The sequence below is a fragment of the Heterocephalus glaber genome, unplaced genomic scaffold (genome assembly GCF_053883595.1).
Source record: "Heterocephalus glaber isolate CG9 unplaced genomic scaffold, H.glaber_assembly_v1.0 deba00001442, whole genome shotgun sequence".
Taxonomy (NCBI): Eukaryota; Metazoa; Chordata; class Mammalia; order Rodentia; family Bathyergidae; genus Heterocephalus; species Heterocephalus glaber.
This window is the reverse complement of record NW_028258296.1, coordinates 52,299,261-52,326,934: the sequence shown is the minus strand read 5'-3', so window position 1 is coordinate 52,326,934 and position 27,674 is coordinate 52,299,261. Positions and strand designations below refer to the sequence as shown.

The window sequence follows — 27,674 nt, the reverse complement described above, 5'->3', positions numbered from 1 at the left end:
TTTATAGGACCTTAAACATTCATTCACTCAACAAATATGGCTACTGCTGCACAATGACGCTTTGGTCAATGATGGGGCGCATTTATGACAGTCTTACAAGATTATAGTGCGGTTGAAAATTTCCTGTGACATTATAAGTTGTACCACTCTGGTGCGATGCATTACTCGTGTCAGTAATGACCGATGGATTGCTTGCCAGTTAAAGCACAAACACACTCATGTATAGTACATAATGCCTGATAATGATTAACAACTATGTTACTGACTTATGTATTTATAATACTATACTTTTGATTACAAGATACTTCTAGTTATAAAGAATTTTTACTGTAAAACAGAATGCCATGTTACCCTGGCTGCATCCCATATGCCTCATGTTTAGCACTTCCCTTGATTGCTTCAAGAGGCCATGAAAAGTGACTGACCTACATGACAGTTTGGGGGAACTGCACTCAACTAATCTCATACAGTGGTGAAATCACCTAACGATGCATTTCTCAGTATGTTTCCCTTGCGTTAGGTGATGGCATGACTGCATACATCAAATGCTTCACTATATTCAACATTTACTAAATGCCCGCAACATGCCGGGTACTATTCCAAATGTTACAGACACAACAGTGGATAAAATAGTAACTTCACAAGGCTTAACATTCTTTGGTAGTGATAAATATACAAATATTTGATACATTAAATGATAATAGGTGCTAGGGAGAAAGAGGATAGTGAACAAAGGGAATGGAGAAGGCCAAGGACAGGGACAACAGGATTGCTATTTCATAAAAGGACAGGAAGAGCCTGGAGACACCTAGGGAAAGATGGTTTCAGGCAGAAAAAACATGAGGCAAGTACATTTTGTTGTGATTAAAAGGATAACAAGAAGGCCAGTGCAACTCTAGCGGAACTGACGAGCAGAGTAAGAGATAAGGTCGGTAAAGACTTCGCTCTGCAGTTAGAATGAGATGGAACTATTGGAAGTTAGCTAACTTCCACTGCAAAATTATACTGGCTGCTGTGTTGACAAGCAAGGGAAAAGTAGAACAAGCAGTCAGGGGCTGTAGCCAGAATGCAGGTGAGATGAGGGTGTCGTGAGCTCAGGTGGCGGCAGTGAGGTAGTGAGCTGTGGGTGGATTCACAATAGTTTTGAAAAGTAGAGCTCACTGGATTTGCTAACAGAATGAATGGATATGGGAAACGAGAAAGAATTAAGAATGGCTATAAGACTCTGGCTAGAATAACTGAGAGGAAGTTAACTGTTGATGTCTAATTAGACATCAGAGTGGTCATACAAAGTATTTGGACATGTAAATCTGATGTTCAGAGGAGAGGCTAATGCTAGACATAAATGTATGTGTCATGAAATACTGAATGTTACATGACTAGAGATCACAGAAAGAGAATTTAAATAGAGGAAAGGTACAAAGAGTCTACCCCGAAGACTCCCAAGGACTGAGAAGAAACACCAGGCAAGGGAAAAGACATAATAAAAGTTAAAAACAAGTGTTGCGGAGAGGAGAGAGTTACTGAGCCAAGGAGAAAGCATCAAATGAATCTTGTAAATCACTGGATTGAGAAAAATGATCACTGATGGTATGATGGCTATTTTGGTGAACTGGTGAGGGTAAAAGCCTCAAAGGAGACAGAGGAAAACAGAACAGAGAAAAGGAATCAGAGAATGGGGCAGTAACTGGAGAATGATGTAGGGATGAATGAGGGTCATTATTTATTTTCATATGGGAAATATCAGAGCACATGTTCAGGCTGAATGATCCAAAAGAGAAGAAATTAATATAGGAGAAAGGAAAATTGCTAGAAAAGGGAGAGGAGAAAGGACCTCAAATGTGAGGTGTAATCAGCTTTGGTTAGGAGGACCAACATAGCAGCAGGGAAAGACAATGACATGGACAGAGACACAACCAAACTGGAAGGTATGAGAATATTATGAATGTTCTGCTAGATGCTTCCATTTTCCAATGATCCAGGAAGCAAGGTTATCAGCTTAAAGGTGGTGGAAGTACTTGACACTTGAGAAGAGGGGGAAGGTGTGAAACAAACACCAATAGAGGGCTGGGCATTTAGCTCAGTGGTTCCACCGCTTGCCTCGCAAGCGCAAGGTCCTGAGTTCGATCCCCAGTACCGAATAAAAAAAAAAAAAAAGAAAGAATCTACGTGACTTTAAAAAGTAGGCAGTATAGTCCTGTTTTTCTCTAGCCTAGGGCAGCTACAAAGCTTCAGACATGGAAAAAGGCTTGCGTGGTTTTTTTTTTGCGTCAAATTTATAAAGATAAATTTTTCTACTCTGAGATCCACAGGCCAATGAACACTGAACACATACTTTGAGAGAACTCTTTAAGTTCTTCAGAGAACTCTCAACCACCTAGAGTACCCAAAAAATAATTCAAAGGGAAGGAAATTGACCTGGATAAAGCTACAGGGAACATCATTTCACAGACCTGTTCCATATCTTCATGGAATCAGCTGCTGCTGAAAGAACAGCAATGTTGTCTGAGCTGAAGGACAAGGTCCGCACGTCACTGCGATGGCCCCCAATGGTGATTCTGCTGGTCCTGATGGGCTGAGGAGCAGGCAATGATGTACTAAGTGAGTACAATTCCACCAGGTTGTTTTGGAGCAGGAAGACAGCCTTTAACTCTCCTTGAGTTGAATGGATCAAGTCAAAGGATCTGCATGGGAAAATAATCACAAACATTCTAGTTACATCCTCTAACGTTTTCTAGAGGAAAGACCCTTCAATGGTCTCAATCTAAATGAAATATGAGTATGTACAAGAATTTAACAAGTAACAATGCTATGAGTAGTAGTCAAGTACAGGCTTTTATTTCAAAGAACCTGGGTTCATTTCTGAAATATATTTGTTTCTTTGTGTAAGTTTTTAGAAATGACTTTAAATGTTTTCTGAATATGGGAGATATATATATATATCAGCAACAGGAAAGGACCACAACAAATAGATAAAAGGTTATAATAATCCAAATACAGAATGAGTAAGTGGGCCCATAGTGAAAGTCACAGGGACAGTGTGACATAGGTATCTCAGGTCTCCAAATACATAATCCATATAGACACTTGGTAATTACATGAAAAACCCATAATACTTTATAACATATATAAATACACACACACACACACACACATATATATATATATATATATATATATATTTTTTTTTTTTTTTTTTTTTTTTTGGTTAGAGAGAGTGTCTTGCTATGTAGTTCAGGCTGGCCTTGAACTCACTATGGAGCTCATGCTGGCCTCAAACACATAGCGATCCTCCTGCCTCAGCCTTCTGAGTGCCGGGATTACAGGCATGAAACTTCAGATATTACATTTTTACTTACTTGATTTTGGCAGAAGTTCTGATGTTAGTTACCCGCTGGATTTCATCTTGGAGAGTCATTTCAACATTGATTTCAAGGTCCTCCTCCTCCCCTGTGGAAGAGTTTAATCTAGGGGAAGATAAAAAAAAAAAAAGTATCAACTTATCACTTTTCTAGAAAACGGCTTTGCTCTTCCAATCCAAAATCTGGCCCTTTGGTGAACGTGATTCTTGGAAAATTACTTCACCACACAGGATAACTACGGGAATTAATCAGTGTAAAATATTATTCCACTTAAAGGAAACCTTAATAAATATGTCTGAATCCAACAGCCCATAAAACTACTGGGAGTAAGCCTTTGTGATTCAAATTACTCTTCTGAAATGTTTCTAATAAACTTTTCAAACTCTAGGACTTTGTAAATAATCCTGCACTTCACAATCCATCCATGGCAAATAAACCAGAACAGATCTCAAAAGAGCTGCTAAGTCAGATGCCATTATATCTTTTTGAGACTCAATAAATTCCAACCATTAAAGAATGGACTGCCAGGTTTGGTGGTGCATGCCTGTAATCCTAGCTACTCAAAAAGCTAAAGAGGCAGGGCATGGTGATGCATGCCTATAATCCCAGGACTCGGGAGGGAGAGGCAGGAGGATTGCTGTAAGTTCAAGGCCAGCCTGGGATCCATAGTGAGTTCAAGAACAGCCTGGACTACACAGTGATCCTGTGTCCAAAACACACACACACACACACACACACACACACACACACACACATGCACGCACTGAAAGAGGAGGATGGCAAATTTGAGGACAGCTTAGGTACCTTAGTGAGACCACACCTCAAAATTAAAAACAGAAAACTTTCAAGAGCTGGAGATGTAACTCAATAGATTTCAAGGTTATATTGCTCTGAACTTCAATTGCATAAATGACCGGTCTTTCTTCTCCGCCCTAACGGTTAGCATTATGCAACCAAATTTTCTTCCTTATAGGCTGCTGCCTTTAAAGGTATGATTCTATACTCTGAGAGTTAAATAGCTTAGAAACTATTTTTAAAAGTCTGTACGTCTTTCTGGTCCTGTGTAGGCCTGAGTCTAAGATTCAGAAATGTGTTAGTTATGAAAATTTTCCAAAAACCAGGAATTCAAACATGGACCCAGACCCACAGAATTTTCTCTTTTAATAATAATTGATAATAGGGTAAATATTTTCTTAAGGAGGCCAATAGTTTTTCTCAATAGTATAGTGCCTACTTAGGATACTTCATGAATAGATATAAAGAAAACATACCTTGCTTTTTTCCTAGCTTTCTTCATTTTCTTATCCATTTTCTTCTGAACTTCTTCTTTGGAAAGGATACAGAACACCTCTAGCACAGAATCAATTCCCTAGAAAGGCAAAAGGCTGGTAAAGTCCAGAGGAGGCAGTATGTAATTTTGCTTATTTTCAGTAAGATCTAAACATTAAGTTACTACCTTGAACAACTTATTCTAAGTTTGTTGCCGTAGCTACAAAGTAAGGTACCATTTCCTACTCACAGTATTGTTCTGAAAATTAAACAAGAAGTGTGTGCTTCCATATTGCTTGCAAAAGCCAGTATTCAAGATAATGAAAATAATTATTCTTACTATGATGCTAATATGAACTAGGGATTTCAGATGCACATAGTATCATATATAATGATCTGTTAATATAACAAAAGGAAAATCTATCTGTATACTGAATGTGAAAAAATTAGGAATACTATACTCAAAAGGAACAGCCTAGCTCCCATCATTTGCTCCTAAGCCTACTTACATGGCAACCAAGGATCCTGCCTGTCTTGTCAACTGCAAGGTTTACAACTCTGTCTCTTCCTTCCCGCATAATGGAGCCAGCTTTTCTGCATGAAACGATGCGCTAACAAAAGTGAGAGAAGATAAAGTTTAAATGTTAGTCATGCTCAATCTCTGAAAACATGTGATCCTAATAAACGCAGCTGACAAAAATATTCCCTAACCGATGACAGGAATTACAGATTTGAAGAATCTGCAGTTCTCACTACTCAGGTCAACGGAAGCCACAAAAAGGAATTACATCCTCAGGAGTTTCTTCCATCTCAAAGGTACCGTCCTCCGCTTCAGGTGTGTCCTGTATTCCAGGAGAAGATTCTCTGATTTTCTTGTGCTCCGGTTCTTCCAGGTCCTCAACCTATTTTATAAAAATGGAAAAATAAAAGATGAAATAATGTGTGCTCACTTCAGCAGCACATATACTAAAGATGAAATAATGTGTTTCAGGAGATGACTCTTCACACTAATGACTTAGAAGAGATTCCTGTGACAATAGCTTGATTAGTGATCTTTCTGATCAAAACCTCTTCAATAGCAGGATAGGTATTAAGGCTTAAAATATATATAGCAAAATACTCAGACTCTCTTTGATAACTTTCTAGAGTATCAAAACTAGTCTAGTAAACAATGGTGTAAAACTAATGATTCATTCTTCATTAACTTCAAAACTTTCTCTATTCTTAGATGAACGTTTACCATATTCCAGAGGGAAGTATTCAAATTGGCATTAGAAATTACAAAGGCACTGCAAGTCAGCTTACATTTTCTCCCTATGAAAAGAAAAGATAAACCCTAGCCTGTATGTAGGTAGAAGCCATCCAAATGGCTCTATGGAGATAACATGATACACCTAACTCCAGCTAACCTGAAGGTCTATAACCTTTTCCACCCAGCACAAACTCTTTGAGTATCTGAGAAATAGTTACACATCTTCTCAGGACACTCGTATTTATAAAAACATAATATTCTACATAGAATTTTGTGAGAGGAAAGCTTCCCCAATACTTTGAAATCCATCAATGGACAGCCAAAGGTCTAAAACTAACAGGGTAAAAATGTTACAAACTAAGCATTAACAGTACCAGACACTGTAGGCCTGTTTAGAGTCTCAAATAAATAAGGGCAACGAATATATAATGAAGAAAAATCTTTGTTTCGAAGTTTCATGCTATCGATGTGACAGAATTTCTTCTAGTACTATGTGAAGCATTGAATAAGTACATCTGATTCTAAATTCAGTGAGTCAATGGAACTGCTAAAATGTGACCCTGCCCAAGATCCAAAAGAATTACCTCTTGCAGGTAGTCTATGTCCCAGGCTCTCAGCTCACTGTCTGAAGCCCCAGTGAGGAGTCGCTTTTCTTCCGACACCAGAACCAGCCCCCATACCTACAGAATAGGAAAAGATGATGCAATTTTTAAGAGATTCCAGATTGCCTAATGTGATAATCCGAAAGCCTAAATATACTGTAGCAAAATCTCTTTGAAATTTCAAAGTCTAAGAAAAGGTACATAAAGCCAGGCCTTTCAAAAGTATACTAAGAGAAACATCACTTTTACAGAGAGTCAAAACTGGCTTGTAATGGAATCATTGCTTAGTGATACTAGGAGTTACTCAGTAACTTCTTATTGCCCAATTTAGATAATGGCTGTTGAGCATAAATCCTACCTACAACCCACGCAAATGAAATTCTAGGTCTCATACTTTTTGCTTTCAGCAATGCCTAGCAAAAAAAGAAGTGCCCCATTAACATCTATTGCATGCTTTTTCAGCCTCTAATATTTCCATAGTGAAAATAATAATACTGTTGTAAATAAACAGCCAAAGGATCTAATATGCTTTTCTTCTTCCTTCTCTCCAGACAGTATATTTTTGAAAGCCTGATATAAACAAAGTACTGAGGAGGATACAAAGACATGTAAACTACTCCATGAACTTGACAATAGATCTACATTCAGCCAACCAGAACAGCTACAATATGCTGTTTATGTGTCATGGTTACAGGCACTATACACACAGTATTATTAAATCCCTCTACAATTTAAAAACTAGGAATCTCATAGTCTAAAAACTATCCAGGGCCAATTTTTATTAAATGCTATCATGTCTGGCACTGCTTTAACTGAACAAATCTCATTGTTTTTTCAAGACAGAACATGATGATTATAAGCAGTGAAAACAAAGCCCCGAAAGGGCCAGAAAAGAAAAATGTCTTTGCTTTGCTGTTCTCTCCCCAGGCCCATGACCCTACACATACCTCAGTTCGGTGCCCAACCATTGTTTTGAAACAGTGCTGGGTATCAAGGTCCCACCACTTCACCATCGTATCTTTTCCACTAAAAGGAGAAACAGAGATAAAAACTTATATATGAAGAAACATTAACAGGGAAATCAAAAACTCATTTGTTGTTTTAGAAAGATGATACACTATACAGCAATAATGTCTAAAGCTACTGTTGTACCTGACCTTCCTCCTGAAAGCAAAGAATCCTAACTGTCCTGGGGATTATTCTTGTGCAGAAAATAAGATGCTTTACCTGCAAGCACAAAAATGCCTTGAATTCTGAGTACTAAATATTTTTTTTTCCAGTACTGGGGATCGAACTCAGGACCTTGCGCTAGCTATATCCCTGGCCCCCTGAGTACTAACACGGAACTTGATCCATCATGCCTCCACCCATCATTTGCGTCATATTGTCTACCATGGAACCATCCTAGAGCTCTCTTGTTTCCTTGTCTCCTGTGTCCAGTTAGTCTCCATGTCAAAAAATGTCTGCTGGGTGAAGTCTTTACATTTTGACTCCTTCTACTCCATTTTAGTACACGAACTTGAACCTTAGGCTTACTATTTGCACTATTTTAATAGCTTCTCAACTGGTTTGCTTGTTCATTATTGGTCTCTCATCCTATTAAATACACTGTTACCAGATAATATCAATTTTTAAAATTTATAGCAGCTCAGTGCTCTCTACAGAATCAAAATCAGGCTCTTTACCATCATTCTCAAATGTATTAATCAATGCTTAACTCCCTAGTGCAATCCTGCCCTATCAATTGGCTCTACTCTTCTTGTTCAGATGCCTCTTCCCCATATCTTGACTAGTATAAATCTAATAATCAGACTGCATGACCAAAGTGGACAAAAACTGTCCACTGAAAAATTTGAGTTACAAAGTTCATCCCATAACCCCCCCCACAGTGTTTTTAATTTTTCTTTACATTTTCTAAGCTATATCATACACATTTTCTATTAGAACTCTAGAATCATTCCTCACAACATCCATGTTATATGAAAAACTAACACAAATGTACCTACACCCTACCTCGCGGGAACAAATCTATCACTGGGGCAGCATTTGGGCTTCCATTGTAACTTTTTATGAATCATTACTATGATTCTTCTAATTATTGCCTGACAAACCTTAGGACTGCAGCCTTTCCTAGGTGACTACTCCTTGGAAATAATAATTATTATATTAGGTAAACAATATGAGTTTGTTGATATTTGACCATTTTTGATTTACAAAAATAGTAATTGCAAATGAGTAAACGTTATAGTTGTTCAGAAAGCCTACTGAGTACATCTCTGCTCAAAAGACAGGCTAAATCAAACACCCGATATTCATGTCTGTCCATTCCTCCATCTTCTGTTTTCTTGAATTTGTGGGAATATAGCAGTTAGACCCTCAATAATATTAAAATGTTAAAGTTTAAGGAATGTAGAAAAGTTAATAACAGAAGAAATGAATACCAAAAGAGAAAAGGGATCTTCAAACTGCTGTACCTACTTCCAGACAGCTTTATGGTGCTTTGTGGAAGGGGAGGTGCCATGCCTTGTGTCTAGATGCAGCCCCAAAGCCTCACGCAATCAATCATAGGTCGGGCTTTTCGGAGGTGGCTGGATCTAGGGTGTGTGATGCTGGGATTAAGGGTGTATGATTACTACATTAGTGCACTGATTGCTGTGGCATGGTTTTGGGTATGGATAACTGGAAAGCCCACCCTGGGTAGGATGGAACCACCCACAGGGCAGGTAGCCCTGAAGGGATAAAAGGCAGGGGCAAGCTGATGCTGCTTCTGCTGCCACCCTCCATGACATCCCTCTGCCATGTGCCACCCTGTCTTGTAGCCAGCCGTCTATAGACTGAAACCTCTATAAACTGTGAGCTAAATAAACCTTTTCTCTTTTCACTTTGGATGTCGGCTATTTTGTCTCTGCAACGAGAAAAGTAACTAAGACAGGAGTCATGAGAGAGGGGTTAGGGGAGCAGCAGAGGAAGCTAGCACTAAGCATTAGAACAGAATGGAGAAATGGGTAAAGAATGAAACAAATTCTCTCTTTCAAGTCCTCTCCTATGAATCTGCCTTGAAAAAAACAAGGAAATTAAACTCTGATTTTTTTTTTTACCTAGTTATTAGTAGATTCTTTTCTCGAAGAAACAATGCTTGTGTAACGGCATCCTTGTGTCCCTTTAAACGGTAGAGGCCACTTTCATTGATCACATCCCACACAATAACATCTGTATCCTAAAGGAATGAAATATACAGAAGATAATTTTCTTTAGCATTTAAATTATGACTTTTGCATATTTAAGTCTCTAATCTGAAACTCATTTTGACATATGGAATTAGATAAAACTTTAATTGAAAATTCTGCCTTAAATGGCTAATTTTCTAAGTACTGTTTTATAAATAATCCACCATTTTTATAAACATCAGAAATACCATCTTCAAAATATGCTAATTAGCTATATAAAAGTGTATGTGTTTCTCAGATTTCCATTCGGTTGTAATAATGTACTACATTACACTGGTACTAACTATATCAATATAATTATTGTTAAATTATGGCTTTATAATGCATTTTAATACCTGTTACTATTCTTCTTTACCCAAATTCGGTCTTTCCAATTCATCTGTTTTTCCATAGATGCTTTAAAAGCATTTGATTAAGTTCTAAATAACATAACCCTTGAAATATTTAAATTGCTTAAGCTATGCAAACTAAAAAATGCTAGTATTTTTCGATAGTCTTCCCATTCCAAAACATGAATTGTATCTCTATAGAAGTATTTTATTACATTCTTCAGTAGTTTCATGGTATTTTATGTTACTTAATATTTTATTGTGAATGGAATCTTTTATGCTTCATCTTCTAACACATAATTTTTTTTTGGTACCGGGGATTGAACTTGGGACCTTGTGCTTGCTTGCAAGGCAGGTGGTAGAACCACTGAGCTAAATCCCCAGCCTGACACATAATTTTTGAGATACAGGAAGTCATTGGAAAAAAAACTATCATATTCTCTTATTTTCAGTCTTTGTTTTCTTTCTCTTGTTTTAGTTTTGGGTAGCACTTCCACAATGATGTCCTATAGTAGTTACCATATGTGTCTTTGTCTTATTCCTATATTTCATATGCTTTTATCAGAAAATATAACAGGAAACAAAATAAACCTCTCAATTCAGTCTCACCCACCTCATATTCTTTACCATCGACATACTGTTTTGAACACAGAGAGCTATTAGTTTCACCCGGCAATTTTTGTGAACAACCTGCTCCAGCCTAAGCCTTAAGGCTTCTTTAATGTACCAAAGTCTGGACACCTGTCTCAAAGTCTCACCTTGGAGCCTGAAGCCAGTCTGCCTCCCAGCTGATCATACTTCAAGGTAGTGATAGCCGCTTTGTGGCCATTGAAGGTCACACTTCCTTCCCCACTCAGCAGACTGAAGATTCGGACAGAGCCATCCTCATAACCAACAGCTAAGTGTAGTCCATCTGGGGAGGGGCACAAGTAAGTGACTTCTTGTTTAAGACCCTGAAGGATGAGGATCTGAAATCAAGAGAATCAAAAACAATGTAGAAAAGTTAAGCATATGATCAAGGGAAAAGTGTAGGAATAAGAACATCAATAATTCCAAATCACTCTGATGAATAATGCCATGACTCTGCAATCCGGATTGAGTTCTTTAGTATAGGAATCATTACCTGTCTAAGTCAATGAAATAGTCAAGAAAAGATAAAATTACTTTTCCTGAAGCTCTACAATGGCGTAATAGATACAAAAATCACCCAGGCAATGAAATAAATTACTAACACTTTATCCTGTGCCCACACCAAATGATTTTCAAGAAAGGGTTATTGTGGAGAGCCAACAGCTCTATAAGTATTAAGATGGACAACTTGGATTTCCTACGAAAGGGTTAAGTGAAATATTGTAGAGCTTGCTGCCCAGCTCTGAAGAAGCTGGGCGTAGGAGAAAATGATAAGAACAGCACAAGGACACGGAGCTAGGGAAAAGAAAACACGGGACTGTCCCAAGGCCTGGGGAATTTCCAGATGTGCCTTATGTAAGATGTTTTCTATTCTTGAGTACTATAAAAGAGAACAGTAAAGTCAATAAAGTTGCTCGGTCTTAACTGGGAGCCCTCTCGTCTCTTTTCAATCCCTGCGCCCCGTTTCAAGTTTTCTACAGTTTGCCTCGGCAGGACCGCGGCAGACTGGCACCCGAACAGTGACCTGAATATCGGGGAGAACGTGAAGGACGCCGCGCGGTGCCCGGGAAATAGAGGGAAAGTAAGTTTACCGTGGGCGATTTGGGGGAGTTAGCAGAAATGGGACAAGTTAGTAGTAAGAATTTTTTATAATTTGTAAAAAAGGTTTGTCCTTGGTTCCCTGAAGAAGGAACAATAGATTTAGAAATATGGAATAAGATGGGAAAGAAACTTCAGGACTGTTACGACGGTCATGGACCCAGTAAAGTCCCTATAGATACTTTTAGTTTATGGGCTTTAATTAGAGATAGTTTGGACGCTCAGCATTAGAGGAAGAGGGTTAAAGGGCCCTCCTCAAGTCCTTCCCTGCAGGAGTCTAACAAGGCTGATGCTCCTGAGGCTGTCCCTTCGCCTCCCACATAAAGTAAAGCTAAGCCATCTGCCCCGTCGGCTTGTGCTGATGCAGAGCCTGCACTAAATAAAGGCCTTTTTCCAGATGAGGGTCCCGTAGACCCAGGAGATGCTGATGATTTGGAAGAGGAGGCTGCTAGGTATAATAATGAGGACGTGACTGAAAAGATTACTAGGTTGAAAAAAACATTGAAGTTTCTTTGTCAGCGGTGGCAGACAGGCTTAAAGGTGGAAGAGGAAGGCCAAAAAACTCAGGGCGAGGGAGGCATAGTTCCTAACATAATTGCTGGTCTTGATCCCCCGCCGGTTACAGGTCCAAAATTAATAATAAAAAAAAAACTGACCCTCTTATAGCCATGATCAAACATCCCCCAGGTCCCAGACCTTTGTCAATTCTTGGTCTCTGTCGCCATTACAAGCTACCCTACAACATGCGGTTGACAGAGGGGAAGATACCCAGGGTTAATAATAATCATAGATTTATGGTAAAAAATTTAAAAAAGGGGGGACAACTTCAAAATGCTCTTTTTTTATTTACAGGTGTAAAAGCGCTTTTATTCCTTCTGATTCTAATCTCAAGAGATCTCTGTTAATTGACTATTCCAAAGTTTTTGACCAGTCATACAATTATAAATCTGATAAATCATAAAGATATTGTAATTCAATTTGGCCAAATATATTTGAGTGCACTCTAATTTTATAAATTGTCTTTTATGTTTGTCTGTTGTCTGTTTGTACAGTTGAGCTCAATTTTTTTTTTACAATAAACAGTTGTAAAATAAAAAGATATATATATTCATATTATTTGTTTGTCAAAGTAAATAGAGTCTGTGGGGACTCCCTTTGATGAATAAAGAAGTGGCCACCCAGAAAATAATTATTCTGGTCTTAATTCACTAAAGGGACCCCCTAGTAAATTTCATAATCTTACAGGAGGAACAATAACAAAAAAAAAAAAAAAAAAAGAGGAGGAGGAGGACAAAGTGGGATGGAGGGGCTGCCTGGAAGAGAGAGCTGTGAGGCCTAGCAGTAGTCAGGTTGTCAGTGGGCAGGTGTGTGAGATGGGGTGGACATGTGTGATGGCAGGAGTGAGGGCAGAGGATAAAAGCATGTGGCACAGGAACGTGGTAGGAGAATCAGAGACAGATGTTTCCAAGAGTGTTTTCAGAATTCTGTGTTTAAAAGGATTATTAAGAAGTTACAAGGAACTAAGGTTGTGGGAGTTGGAAAGAAATCATGGACTATAGCCAGAGGGACATGTGCATTTGTGCTTATACAGAGAACAGAGATTTGGTAATGTGTCTCATGCCAAAGTCCAACAGGAAGGGCAATGAGAATGAGGTCAGTTGATGTTGGAAGATCGGTATCGCCCTTCCTGCCCATATTATATACAGGAGATTAAATTGGTCATGCCCCTTGGTACCATATTTACTGCATCAGGACATGAAGAGGCACAGGACTTTCCGCCCTGTGGCATTGGACGATGTGTTAATAGAACTGACTCCTGGGAATGATGTGTGGGAGATCAACCATACCGATTCAACATCTCAGGCACTTCCAGCTACATTTTGGATTAGTCAGCTACCCGGCCTGTTCTCAACCTAACTCAATCCATTCCATCCTGAGCAATTTCTACCGGACTTTGGTGGACTGATAAAAAATATGGCCAACCCTATCTTTGGAAGTTGGCTGCCGCCCTCCTCCCTTTGGAGGGGAAGATCGACAATGGGTCAGCCACAGGAGGGACAATGAAACAGGTTAATGTTACCGTTTGTGTAAGACCACCAGTGTTGTTGTTAATCGGAGAGATTGGGTTGTCATTTTTAAATGAGTCAATGTATAATGTATCCTGTACTAATTGTATTTTAAGTAATTGTGTCGTTTCTCCTATGTCTAATGGATCTCGGGTTATGGTTTTAAAACATCCTAGTTTTATAATGATGCCTGTCAATGTATCTGAGCCCTGGTATTCCAGTCAGGGCATACAAGTCCTTGAAGATCTTAAAAGGGCCCTGCAGAGATCTCGGAGGCGGGTAAGTCTGGTGATAGCAGGGATTGCCGCCCTCATTGCATTAATAGCCTCTTCTGTGACGGCTGCTGTGGCCTTGGCTGAAACAGTTCAAACTGCACAATTTGTTAATCAATTGTCTGAAAATGTGACATTGGCTTTGGAGACGCAGGAGGATACTGACAGAAGGGTGGAACATAAATTAAATGCCCTATACTCAGTAGTTTTACATTTGGGAGATGAATTGAAAACCTTAAAAATGAAATTTAAGCTACAATGTCATGTGAATTATAATTGGATGTGTGTCACTCGAAAGGAATTTAATTTTTCACAATATAATTGGGAAAAGGTTCGATTGCATTTGCAGGGTGTGTGGCATCACGAGAACTGTCCCTGGATCTGTTGCGCTTACATCAGGAGACAGTTGCCTTGCAGGAAGCCGAACCTCTTCATTTTGATGCCTCAGAATATGCTCAACAATTTTTAAGTCAATTGTTGGATCATTTGCCTTCCCTGATGGGAGTCTCCATATGTTAACTGGTCTTTTGGTGGTGACTGGAGTTCTTTTGCTGATTTGCTTGTTGCTCCCTTGTCTATTGAAATTCGTCTTGCAGACCTTTTCCCGTGCCTTTGGAGAGATTCATGGCCTTTGGCTTCGTGCTTTGCCTCCCCGACCGGTAATTTAATCTGAGAGGCTGGCAGTCAATGACGGGTAAGGAGTGAGTCAGCGAAATTACCGACCTAAGACAGAGGTGGGATAAATTCTGTCCTTTCCTCAATGACGGGTAAGGAATTTCGCAGTGACCCTCCACCTAAGACAGGCACAGTCTTCTTCATGACGGTCATTTTTATAAAAATAGAGGGGGAGATGTGGAGAGCCAACAGCTCTATAAGTATTAAGATGGACAACTTGGATTTCCTATGAAAGGGTTAAGTGAAATATTGTAGAGCTTGCTGCCCAGCTCTGAAGAAGCTGGGCGTAGGAGAAAGTGGTAAGAACAGCACAAGGACACGGAGCTAGGGAAAAGAAAACACGGGACTGTCTCAAGGCCTGGGGAATTTCCAGATGTGCCTTATGTAAGATGTTTTCTATTCTTGAGTACTATAAAAGAGAACAGTAAAGTCAATAAAGTTGCTCAGTCTTAACTGGGAGCCCTCTCGTCTCTTTTCAATCCCTGCGCCCCGTTTCAGGTTTTCTACAGTTTGCCTCGGCAGGACCGCAGCAGGTTATAAACCCATGCTTATTTAACAAGGCCTCATTTTATGAGAAATCAATTTGCAAAGCACGGAATACTGCAGTGGTCCAATCACCAAGGCACTCTGCATGGCAACAGTTTGAAATATCAGACTAGTAACCTCTTGGGTGTTCCATAGTTAATAGACAAGATTAAAATGCCTATTTGACAGAGGTGATAGGGTTAGGGAATTCAGAGTCACACAAAGTCAAAAAGTAGTTTAACAACTCTTGTGCCTTATCTGTATTAGTAAGAAAAAGACGCCATCAACATAGCAGAGGAAGTCTCTTTTTAAAATGTCTAATATTTTGTATCGTGCTGTGAAAAAACTTGAAAAATGAAGACCTGGTAGGTAGAGAAAAATAAATTGATGTCAAAAATAAAGTTGTGGATTTTCAGGATTTGGTGGAGTACAACAACAGAAATTGATACTTGGCTATCTTAAACCAAAGACTTCTAAGGACACATCCACACAAAATCCAGTGCGTGGTAGGTAAATAAATTTGAGCTCATTCATTTCTGCCTCCCCTTCCTCAAACATGCACATATCAGTATCGGCCTTGTTGATTTTTTACTCACCTTCTCTTCTTTCCGTAAGTCCCAGATGAAGACATGTTCACAGGCTGGTACTGCCACATAACGTCCTTTCTCACCACGAAGTGTCACAAAGACAATATTACCTTTTTGGCTGCCAATCAGGCCAAAGACTGCACTAGCAACATAGCGTAGGTACTGCTTGGTGAGTCCCATGTTATGATGTTTGATACCACAGGTGAGGCAATCTGTGCACATAAACAAAGAAAACTCAGTTCTTTGGATATGGTGGTTTTGCTAGGTTAGTAAACACCAACTGTTAATCATGTAAACAAAAGTATAGAGCTTCTTAAACTTTATTTTGAGTAAATCACTGCTCTAAAATACCTGAACATCTTCATTTTTTCTTATTCACTATTGCCTCAACATGAATTGGTTACACTGCTATACCCACCTTGTGAATATGTGTCATAAAAGCCTTTAATGCAACTAAATAAGGCATTTCTGACTGAACTACCATCAGAGTTTTTACACTGAGATTGGCAGTATGAGACTGAACAGAATAATGAATACGGTATACCTACTAATTAGACAAGCACTTTTTTAGACACTGGAGATATGGTATTGAGTAAGACAAAAACCCTAACCTTTATGGTACTCTTCTTTCTAGTACAGTGGTTCTCAGACTCTAGTATATACCTAAGTCACCTGGAGGGCTTATGAAAACATTGCTGGAAACCAACTCAATTCATCTCCTGGCAGCTGTTTTTGATTCAGTAGGTCCAGGATGGGAACTAAGATTTTTCATTTCTAATAAGTTCCCAAATGCTTCTGCTATTGTGGTTCTTGGATGATATTATGAAAATTATTACACGAAGGTCTGTCCTTGATTTCAAAATTAGAGTAGCCAGCCACCACCCCCTGACAAACTAAAATGACAGAGATACTTGGCACCCTATTTGAAAGATGTCATAATTTCTGCATTGTATCAAATTCAAAGAAAATTCTGTTTATGGATAAAAGGCATAAGAGGTGAAGGAAACAACAAATCAATCTTGTCTATTCTCATATGGAAGAGTGAGAGTATCACCCCAAACACTCACACAACTTAAACACAAGAATGTCGAAATTATCGTCTTCTTTGGGCAGCGTTTCTTTTTATTGGGTTTTTTCATTTGGTTAAACTTGACAGGGTCTCTCTCTGATTGTAATCAACTTTAAAATATTCAATCCCAACTGCTAATATTTGCTGCTAATAATCACTTCTAGGCCTCAATGTTTTTCTCACAGGAACCAACCCAAAGTCAGTTAAAATTCAAGGAAAGTTAATAAAAACATGGTGATAATGCTCTTAGCCCAGGACATCTAATTAACTTTTCCTCAATTTCCTTCTTCCTCCAGCCTCGTAACTGTGATCACTTCTCTCATTAGTCTTCGGACATCTACCACTTCCTTCTACAGTATTTTCTGAGAAGAATTCACATATCACGCCTAGGCCCAAGAGCTCCAACATCTCTATTTCCAGCTCTATCCATCCACATAAATACTAATTATACAGTTCCAAATACTTCCCATCCCTCTCAATACCTTACAGTATTATTTAACCTCTCCACAGCCAAAATAACGTCACTTCCTAACCTCCTCTCACATTTTCTGGTGCTAAAACACAGATTCTACTCAGCTGTCGGGGATTAAAACTTTTCATTAACCACGACATCTAAGACTTTGAGTACTTAAGATATGGTAACTGACACATTAAATGTATATAATTAATAAACATCTTCAGTTGCTTCTTTATAATTAACTAAGTCAATGTTTGCAAAACACTCGCAAAAGTGTTTAGTGTTATTGTAAACATAAGTATACAAAATGTATACAAAATACTCAATAATAAAGAAGGCTACTTTTCTTAACTTGACAGACAAGAATCCTAGATGATGCAGAGATGTTAACAGCCCAGAGTCTTTCAGCTAGCAAATGCCAAAGCCAGATTTCAATCCAGCCAGTGTAACTCCTAAGTTTCTGCTTTTAACCACCATGTTAAACTGCCTTTTTTCTTTTTTCCATACTGAGGATTGAACTCAGGACCTTGTGCTTGTGAGGCAGGCGGTGGCACCACTGAGCTAAATCTCTGGCTCCTTTAACTGCTTTTCTTAATGTCTGTCAACTCTACCTGATGGTTTCTCTTCAGTAGGATCTCTATTTTCACCACTTTCAGTTCCATCTCTTATCACTGGATTACTATATTAGTTTTCCACCTAACACCCCCACTTCCATGTTTTTTCATTAATCTTCTTTCAAATCCACTGTCCTTACCCCAATCCGTTAATAAAAAGGGCCAAAGTAGGGGCCGGGTCAGTGGTTCCGCTGCCTGCCTCGAAAGCGCAAGGTCCTGAGTTCGATCCCTGGTACCAAAAAAAAAAAAAAGGGCCAAAGTGTTTGTCGATTTCCAGTAAATTATGCTAACTATCCTTTATTTCTCAAGTAACTTCTCTGGTCCGCCTGATCACCTTCCTCATCCTGTAACCCTGACTTTTTTTGTACCATCCTCTCGCCTATAGTAACATGCATCCTCCCACCTACTTATTTTAGTAAGTGCTGTTGTCTGAGACCCACTTCTTTACCAACAAGCCCGATTCTCGCAGCAATTTTTCACTGCTTCGACATTCAAACTACTTCTCTTACAATCTGGCACTGGTCACTTCTGTTTCACATGCATAGATCTCTCCTTTTGGCCAGAGTTCAGACCTAATCTTCCAAGACTCCACCATTACCGTTTCTAAACCCCAAAGGTCCCCCCAAACACGCATTTCCAGGATGCACAGAAGGCCTGGATCGTGGTAACAGACCTGTCACACGTCCCTAAAGCAAGTCTTCAGTCAGGAGCACGCGAGGGGGGTTCCGCACACAGAACACGCTGCAGAGCACCATCAGGTGAGCCCTTCCACACGCGTGATCAGCCCCGGGGGCAGCTGAGCTGCTTCCACCTACTGATGTGGGGACGTCGGCAGTCAACTGGGATTCCTCGATCCTCGAAACTGATCGCAAATACCCACCGCCTTAATGCTGTCAAAGCCACCAGGGCTTCAGCCACGATTGGCCAAACCCACGCGGCGCATTAGAGCAGCAAACGCACTCGGATGGAGCCGTCGGCCTGCAGGACCCGCCTCTGCCTCCACGAGGTTCCAGCGGACCGAACCAGCCTATGGGGCCCGCCCCTTCCGGTCCGGTCCGTGAGCCGCTTCCGCCCGACGTTCCCTTTGCCTTCGAGGAGGAAGTGATGAAAGAGCCGAGCGTTGATTGGGCAACGGTGGCTGGGAGCGGAAGCCCGTGCTTGGCAGCTGGGAGCCTTTACAGTTGGTCACGCCAGCCTCCCGAGACTGACTGGTCTTAACCTCTGCGCTCCTGGTGAGCGTCGTGCGGATAGGTCTCTTGGCTGCCTTCTACCAGGAGTCTAACCCGCCCTACCACCGCCCGGATGGGACCGCCCGAGCGCTGTGAGAGGCGGGACGGAGGGCGGGGCGGAGCGGCCGGGGGTGCGGCCGAAGGCTCACGTGACCGTGCTGGGAGGGAAGAGGGCTGGGAGCATTAGCCCTGTCACTTTTCTGGAAGATGAGCCTGCCGCTTCTTTCCCGGTTGTTAACTGGGCTTTCACCCGGGATGCTCTCTGGGTCGCAGTCTCCATGAGAAGAGCGAGGGTAAATAGACCCAGGCACGGGGACTGTGGCGCCGTAGCCTAGGAGGTGCGCGTCCTGGAATGCGCTCGACGTAGGACTGCCAGGACCCCGGCCCGTCGTGACTCCGAGGTGGAGCCCATTGCTGCCGCCTCTGTGGACTGGGCGTTTCACGCACCCAGAGCAACTCGGGTAGGAGTGGGTAGGTGCTGAGCCCAGCATGCTGAGTTGTCTAGGTCCCTGCAGTCCCTGGAGTGACATTGGTTTGGCTTTGTGTTTCCGCTTGCAGACTAATAGGGAAGTGACCGGGCTGGCAACTTGTTTGGTGACTGAGTCTTAGGTTGTTCTGTTGTTAGGTGGGAAATTTTGCAGTTCTGTCCTCTTTCATTCTTGGGCTGCCCACAAGTTTTAGAAATGAGTTCTGATGTTTATAGCTGTGCAAAATAAAAGCTGACGTATAGCTGTACGAAAGAAGTGAGCTCCCGCCATCTCTTACTGAACAAGATATTTCCAACCAGCTTAGAAATTGTCTATATTATCTGGCTTCGTGTTTTTAAGACCTGTTCAGCAAATCTTCCTTATCTAAGAAAATTGTAGGAGTGGATAATACGTAAGATGAAACTGGATAACTCTACCAGCATAGGTGTTTTGAAACAAAATTACTGCGGTTTGGTGTTTGAAAAGGCAAGAAACTGGCAACAGACTTATTTCAAGAAGTCTGGTAGGGAGGGGAGCATTTGGATGGTCGCGTATGGTCATCTCTTATAGGTGTTGCATCATAGGGAAAACGTGCTTTAGTGAAAGATTGGGTAGTTCAGATTAACGAAACTCCCTGGATTATCTGATTCAAAAAAGTGATTTTAAAAACTAATCTGTAACTGGCATCAATGATAAATGATTTTCATTTGTGAATATGAAGGATTCTTTCCTGTCTCTTACAGATTGAGTGAAAGTTTTGCCTCCCATTGCACACTCATTTCAAAATTCCTGGTCTATTTATGTTTAATTTGGGGATTTCCTTTACCTGCCGTCTGGATTTGCTTTTTGAAACAAATACAGTCTTCAACTCATGTTCATTTTTATATGAGTTGTGATTTTACCTTTTTGTAAAAAATTAACATTATTAAAAATTATAGGAAATAATGACAGATGGAAAAATGAGTTTAATAAGGATTGGTAACAATAACTGTGACTGAGTACTAAGGTAATGCATCTTATAAAATGTGTTATGCGCTAGTTCAAGGACTTAACTCTATTTTAAATTGCTCAACATATTCTTAGAATTGAAATATAGTTTAGTTGGTTTGAATATAACTCATACTGCTAATTCACTACTGTGTTATAGGCTTTGGGTGTTTTTCAGCGATGGTGTTATATTTAGCCTGGGTTCATTGATGGGGTGTAAAATGTTTTTGTTATACTGTATTTATAGCTCGCTTATTTTTTAAATTTTTATTTTTATTAGTACATGTTTGCAGTACGTAATGATTACATTCTGCCTGGGGAGTTGGCACATTTACCTAATACATACTAATTCTTTTTCATTCCCTCTCTCCTTCCCTCTCTCCATCCTCCCTTCACCTTTTGATCACATATTTGCTCACTAGTTGGTTTTCTATCTGAGGAACTTTTAAAAAACCACTTTCCATTTGCATAGATTGATTCTTAAGTGTTATAGATTTGGTGTTGCAATGGGAGTGATGTGTATAAGTATTCTAATATACCATAAACTGTTTAATATCGAAAGACAAAGAATGATTAAACTGTAATTTATGCAAAGAAAAAGTAAAGTAGTGTAGAATTGGTAATTATTAAAGGTCAGATACATGATCTACTCTCTTTGCACTTATTTGTAGGACTGTCTAATCAATGTAATAATTTTGAAGGACAGGTACAAGTTACTAGTTCTCATTTTTCTCTTAAATGATGCTACTTTCTCTTTATCCAGATGGAAATCAGATTTCTTTTTTTTTTTGGAAATCAGATTTTTTGAGACAGTGATCCAAAGTATTCTGCTTGATTCTGCTCTATCTTGAACAATAACATTTGATCTCTTAGCCAGTCCAATTATTCATATAGAGCATTATTTAGAGGTCTTCTTAAACAGAAAAGTGACAGGATTTGGGGAAATAACATGGAAGCCACAGTGTGGTGAAAACTGTTAACTTTATCATTTGAATTATAAAGAATACATAGTAAATTCTCTTTGTCTTTAGGTCCTCTCTTTTTCACGAAGGAACAAAAAAAGTATGGCTAAGGAAATAGGTCTGATCCATTCTAGAATCTTCTGTTTGCCAAGTGTTGACTTTTTGATCATAAGACCTTAATACTCTTCAGGACCTGTTTTTACAAGGCTTACTGTTTGCTTATGAAGTTGTTCAAAGTACAGGAGTGGTCAGTTGATTTCCAGCGGGTAATCTTGCTCCTCTCATTAATGTTATCCAAGTTTTTGGCTGTGGCTGTAGATTAGTGTAGCCTTCTCTCTCCCTCACTTGCACCCTCAGTTTGAATTCTTTTTATCATTGGATCTTAATCTTACTCTTGGAACACTCTCAAATGTATTTGTAAATCTGTATTGGTATGAACTCTTGCACACTATTTTTGGAGGTAGAAGAGTCTTTGATGTGATTCTCAAAGGCCTATGACCTTGAGAATGAAAAGAGCCATTGTTCAAGATCAGGTCTTCCTATCCAGTTTGGGTTTGGTCCTCCTTTTTTAAAATTTAACTTTAGTACATTTTAGGTTTTAAAATTTCTTTATTAGTGTATGCTTGCAATATGTAATACATTCATTTTGGGGAATTGGTTTATGTATGTAATGTATCTTGTTAGATCATTTTCCATCCCTTTACACACTTCTCTCCCCTCCCATCTCCCCCTGATCCCTTTCCCTATTTCCAAAACTCTGCCTCCTCCTTTTGCAGTGGCCAGAGTGTGTATTTGTGTTACTGGAGGGAACCTCCTTCTGGTGAGAGAAATCAGTTTCTGTTTATAGAGACCAAATTGCAAAAGAATTCAGCCTTTGTAAAATGCTAAAATACTTTCAATAAAATGCCATTAAATTTTGCTGTCCAATAAGAGTTATGAGCATTACTTATTACTCATTTAATACTCATTGTCCTGTGGGTCACAGTAACTTTGAAGAGTGGGGAAGAAGAGCTAACAAGTGTATGACAAGGTATGATTAGAGATACAAACACTATGAGAGTGTACCTCAGAGAAGATAATAGAGTTTCAAGGAGGAAATCATCAATTGTAAATGTGGCTGAAATTTGATTAACTTTTGATTTGATGTTTCAAAAGTTGTTATTATTGATCTTGAAAGAGCAGACAGCATTATTTGAGAGCTAAAGCGAAACCCCTGTTGGTTGAGAAGAGGTAGCAGAGCTATAAAAAATGATTGTTAAAAAGTTAAGCGGTGAAAGTAAGGAGTTTGATATTCTGAGAAGAAATGTACTAGGAAAAGTTTTTGAGATGAGGTGAAACAAGTAGGAGCCACTCAAAATGTAAGGAGAGAATTGATGTTACATTATTTTAAAAGAGAGCTAATCAAGTGGAATGGAGTAAAATGCTTAAATTAAGGTCGCTTGGCTGGCTTACACATGGAGAATATAGTCTGAATGCACTTGGAAATTGAAAAGAGTGAATGAAGATAGATTTTCAACTGGAAGAAAGTTAATTGAACTCTCATCTTTCTCTTCTCAGAAAAAAAGAGAATGGGACTGACAGGTTTTAATACCAGCCTATGCTTGATTTTGATCACAGGGTCCTGGTTATGATTACATTTACTAATTATGTTTCCCAATATGTTTCCTTAGGCTGCTTATTGAACCTTTGAATCTTGGTATCTTCAGTGTGAAATGAAAGTTCTAATCCCTACTTTTATGGGATTTTTGTAAAGATTAGAGATCCGATTTGTAACATATATAATAGATACCCTGGGCCCACTGTACTGTCGCAGTGGTCTTGTTGGGGTCTTTTAGTGTCTTTTTCCACTTTAAGAGTCTCAGATTTACTTTTACCTTTGTGTGTAAATCTCTTCTGCTGCTTTTGGTATTGACTTGCTTTCTGGAAGAGACAGTTTCTGGTTCTCCAATCTAAATTAGCTCATTTTTCTAAGCATATTTGGCACATACTTTGTGTATTTATTTCTGTGATTATACATTTGTGTGATTTTCATGGCTTTGTCTCTTCCACTAGAGTCACTAAACAGAAACCAAGCACCTAACAGTGCTGAATGAATGAATGCCTGGCACCTAGGAAGCAGTTAGGCATTCATTTCACATTTTCTGTAGGTCAGGCATTCGCAGGCAGCTTAGTTGTGTGGCTGTGATTAAGGGTGTCTCATGAAATTGTACTTAAAATGTCAGCTGGGTCTAAAGTCACTTCAAAGCCAGCTGAGGTTGGAGGATCCTCTTCCCCTGTGATTCATTCACATGTGTGGCAGATGATGCTGGTTGTTGGCTGCAATTTTTTGAGTTTCTTCCCAGGGGGACCTTTCCATGGCCGCAAGAATGTCCCCAACTCTTGGGGACTAGCTTCTTCTGAGCAGTTTAAAAGAGAGTAAGGGAGAAGTCCCTACATCTTTTATGACACATCATTGGAAGAGTCATTCCTATTATTTCTGCAATATCCAATTGGTTAAATAGGCTAGCCATATTCACTGTGGAAAGGAGCTGCACACTGTATGAATGCCTGGAATTGGGTGTCATTGAAGGACGTCCTAGAGACGATACCACAGATGCATTGTGGAATCACAGAGTCCACCGGGAATAATTAAAACAGCTGCCGGATGGTGTGAACAGAGGGCCCGGCTGATGTAGGAAAACATGCATTGGTTCTGGCAGCAAACAGGATTGCTGATTATGTGATTTTTTTTTCTTTTCTTTTAGTGGGACAGGAACAGAATCAGAAAAAACAGATGGTGGGTTTATCTAGGGATTTACAGAGGAAGTTGTGACTTTGAGGTACATATCTTAACTCAGCAATTTGTGTTTCATTTGTTTGGTGACCGTTAAAATCATTGACAGTGAGCATTTTGGTCTTTGTCACACATGAGATAAAACTTTATCTCAAGCCTGGTGCAGGAGACTTTTACATTGATTCTGAGAAAGTTATATCAAGTAGCTTTTAATGTTCCTTCCTTTGTGCCAGATGCTCTGCTATGCAATTTGACATGGATTTTTGTATTTAGTCTTCATGGTAACCCTAGGAATTAATTAAACCTACTTTAGAAATAAACTCTGACTTAGACTTAAGGATAACACAGCTATTGAGTCCTGAATCTAAACTCAAGCCTTCTGATTCAGAACCCAAGCTCTTACATTGTACAATACTACTCCTGCCTTATTATATAATTGAATGAGGAAATATTCACCTTAACATAGTAAAGAATCTGGATTCAATAATTTTACCTATCACAGAATCAAGTAGGAACTACTAAAAATCTAAGGTTTTTTCCTTTTGTTTAACTTTTTGGTGCTTTTCAAGGGTTCTATAAGTGAATATTACTTAGAGTCAGAAAGAAAAGTTATTTTAAACAAGGAATTTTGTTCTGAAAGTTAACATTCAACTTTGCAAACTGAAAACTATGTGTGTGTTGTTGGGATTTTTAAAATGTATAATGGTTAAGAACTTTTTATGAGTCATTGTCAAAAACAATTTATTTTTGAGATTATGAATTTCTGCAGTCTCATTCACTGTTTGAGCCACTTCACCTATGGAGTATAGTCTTCATCTGTTCTCTGTTCAGTTTGTCCAGATCAAGTCTGAATAACTGGAGTAAATGGCAAAACTTATAATTGTGTCTAGTTTCAAAGGCAGATTGGATGAACTAAACACCAACCACTATTCAATTAAGAATAGTCCTCACATACAAGTTTATCATGTTATAATATACAAGATCTTCCTAGAAGTGTTATAAATTATCACATTTCCTGTCTGTAACACCGTATTGGTACAGGAATTAGCATACTACACTAGATCCATGTAGCTTTCCAATTAGTGCCCCATTCCTCAGCAAGAAACATCAAGGAATTTGTTATGCAAGGGCATTCCTGTTCTCATTGACTAACAACAGGTGTTAGGATCATACTGAAAAACTTCAAAAAAGAAGTTCATACATCTTTCCTTTGTCATCTATCTACTTTTATGTACATATGTTCATATTACCAGCAACCGCCTACTTAACAAACCCACAAGTCCTGTTACTCAGCCTTCTGGTAGCATTAAACTTCAGCAGATTCTTCTCAGGCACTCCTACTTAGAATATTTCTTCCCTTGGCTTAGGCTACCATACTTTCCTGGTTTTCCTTCCATTCTAATCAGTCTTTCTCTGTCTCCCTTTCTGACTTGTTCTCTTTCCAAGCTCAAAATTTGGCTGAGGATTCATTCCCTGGAGCTCTTTCCCCATTTGAATTTACTCTCTAGGTGATCTCATAAAATTCCTGCGCTTTGAATGTTATCTATATGCTGAGACGTTCAGGTTTGTATCTTAAGCTCAACCTCTTCTCTGAGCTCTAGCCTCATATAGCTAGTTTCATGTTTGCCATAAATACTGTCCCTCATAATGATTGTCTCAACTTAGCACATCTAAAAAGGCGTAAGGCCCAAAAATCTCTTGATTATCACTCTACCCCACAGTTTACTCCAATCTTCCTCTTCTCTGTAAATAGCACTGCCATCTGCATAATTACTCCAGTAAGTAATCTAGGAATCATCTTTGATTCTGCTCTTCTCCCTCACCTTCTACTTTTATTTAGCAAGTCTTGTTGACTCTACCTTCAAATCACATTCTAAATCTAACATTTCTCATCACCACTGTCTCACTTAGATTAGTGTAGTCATTTTCTACTGATCCTACTTCTGCTCTTGCCCCTTCTTTATTTCATTGTAGTTAGTATATTTTTTGAGTATTACTTATATACAGTTATTATCTTGATCAAGACCCTCTAGTAGCTTCCACTTATATTTAGAATAAGATCTAAATTACTTACATAGCTTACAAACTGCATCACCAGACATTTCCCTCCCTTGCCAACCTCACAACCATTCATTACCTTGCATATTTCACGCTAGCCAAGTTAAGCTCTTGGCTCTTCTTGGAATATAGCAAACCCCTTTCTGCCCTTTCTGCCCTTTCTGCCCTTTCAGCTCTTGCACTTGATATTTCTTCAGCCCAGAACACTCCCAAGAGCTTCACATGCCTTGCTTTTTCACTTGAGCTCTCTGTTCAGGTGTCAAGTTTTCTCATATTATTTATTGCCTCTAGTCATTCTGTTAGATGCTTTCTTCTTTATAATCTCTTCTCCATTAAAATATAAGCTCCCCAAGAGCAGGGACTTTATCTTATTTACTAGTATATTCCCTGTGCCTGGAACAGTATTTAATATGTAATAGATGCTTATAAGGATTTATTGAACGAATGATCTGTTTTACAGAAACAGTTGTGTGACTTATTGGCAGATTAAGTAATCTTTTTGTCTGATGAAATTTCCCATAATTTCACTCCAGTACTTGACACGCTATATGTTTTTATCTCATTCTTTATAATTATTATTATTTCTGTACAGCCAATCACCTACCATAACCATATCCTGTAAATTGTCAGATTCTGTTCATTCTTCCATTGTATGTTGCCTCTGAAACCCATGCATCCTCTGTCTTACTTGCTACTTAGTTGAAACATTTATTATTAACCACTTGATTTTAGTAACTACCTCGCTTCTCATAGTTCTCATTTTTGTCTTACTCAATACAGTGTCCACATTACTATTATCAAACTGAACTCTTTAAATTATACATGTTGTTTACCTTTGTGTTTCTTGTACACCTAGCACTTTTTTAAAAAAGTAGTGGGCACTCACTGAACGTTGAATGAATAGTCCTGTTTCAGAGAAGTACAGCTGATGGGCCATGTGATTATTTTAATGGCTGTGATTCTTTCAAAATAATTTATGCTTAAATAATCCCTTTTATTCTTGTTGTAGAAAAGCTGTATGAATTCTTTCCATTATTGTTGTCCATTATTGTTAATGGGCTATTTAAATGACTATAATCATATGGTGTACTATTGAAGCATTTCACAGTAGAGTTTTGTTGTTGTTTAGTAGAATTGAGGTAATGTCTTTGCTTCTCTATTAAA

At 39.0% G+C, this 27,674-nt stretch overlaps 2 protein-coding genes and 1 long non-coding RNA gene across 15 annotated transcripts in view; 2 read left to right on the top strand and 1 right to left on the bottom strand.

The window, feature by feature from the left end:
• Wdr3 (WD repeat domain 3) overlaps nt 1-19,151 on the bottom strand; it is a 34,527-nt gene extending 15,376 nt beyond the window's left edge. The window contains exons 1-12 of one of the 4 annotated variants that reach the window (XM_004853825.4): nt 18,708-19,081; nt 18,175-18,263; nt 15,904-16,106; nt 10,800-11,009; nt 9,584-9,702; nt 7,433-7,511; nt 6,468-6,563; nt 5,420-5,533; nt 5,141-5,242; nt 4,634-4,731; nt 3,360-3,467; nt 2,454-2,684 (exon numbers count right to left, since the gene is read on the bottom strand). In XM_004853825.4, the coding sequence (XP_004853882.1) occupies nt 2,454-2,684; nt 3,360-3,467; nt 4,634-4,731; nt 5,141-5,242; nt 5,420-5,533; nt 6,468-6,563; nt 7,433-7,511; nt 9,584-9,702; nt 10,800-11,009; nt 15,904-16,074 (1,328 nt within the window). In that variant the 5' untranslated portion in view covers nt 16,075-16,106; nt 18,175-18,263; nt 18,708-19,081. Of the gene's footprint in view, nt 1-2,453; nt 2,685-3,359; nt 3,468-4,633; nt 4,732-5,140; nt 5,243-5,419; nt 5,534-6,467; nt 6,564-7,432; nt 7,512-9,583; nt 9,703-10,799; nt 11,010-15,903; nt 16,107-18,174; nt 18,264-18,707 lie in introns of all 4 variants that reach the window. The other 3 variants (XM_004853828.3, XM_004853826.4, XM_004853827.4) reach the window with 3 other exon arrangements.
• LOC147827746 (uncharacterized) lies at nt 11,229-15,235 on the top strand. Its single transcript, XR_015452074.1, has 2 exons — nt 11,229-11,752; nt 12,622-15,235. It is a non-coding gene; the product is annotated as an uncharacterized LOC147827746 (long non-coding RNA).
• Gdap2 (ganglioside induced differentiation associated protein 2) overlaps nt 19,151-27,674 on the top strand; it is a 45,076-nt gene continuing 36,552 nt past the window's right edge. Inside the window, exons 1-2 of one of the 10 annotated variants that reach the window (XM_021265760.2) lie at nt 19,204-19,355; nt 24,424-24,498. The gene's annotated coding sequence lies outside the window, so the exon portion shown is untranslated. Of the gene's footprint in view, nt 19,356-19,400; nt 19,735-24,423; nt 24,499-27,674 lie in introns of those variants that run through there. The other 9 variants (XM_021265759.2, XM_087213318.1, XM_021265761.2 and 6 more) reach the window with 9 other exon arrangements.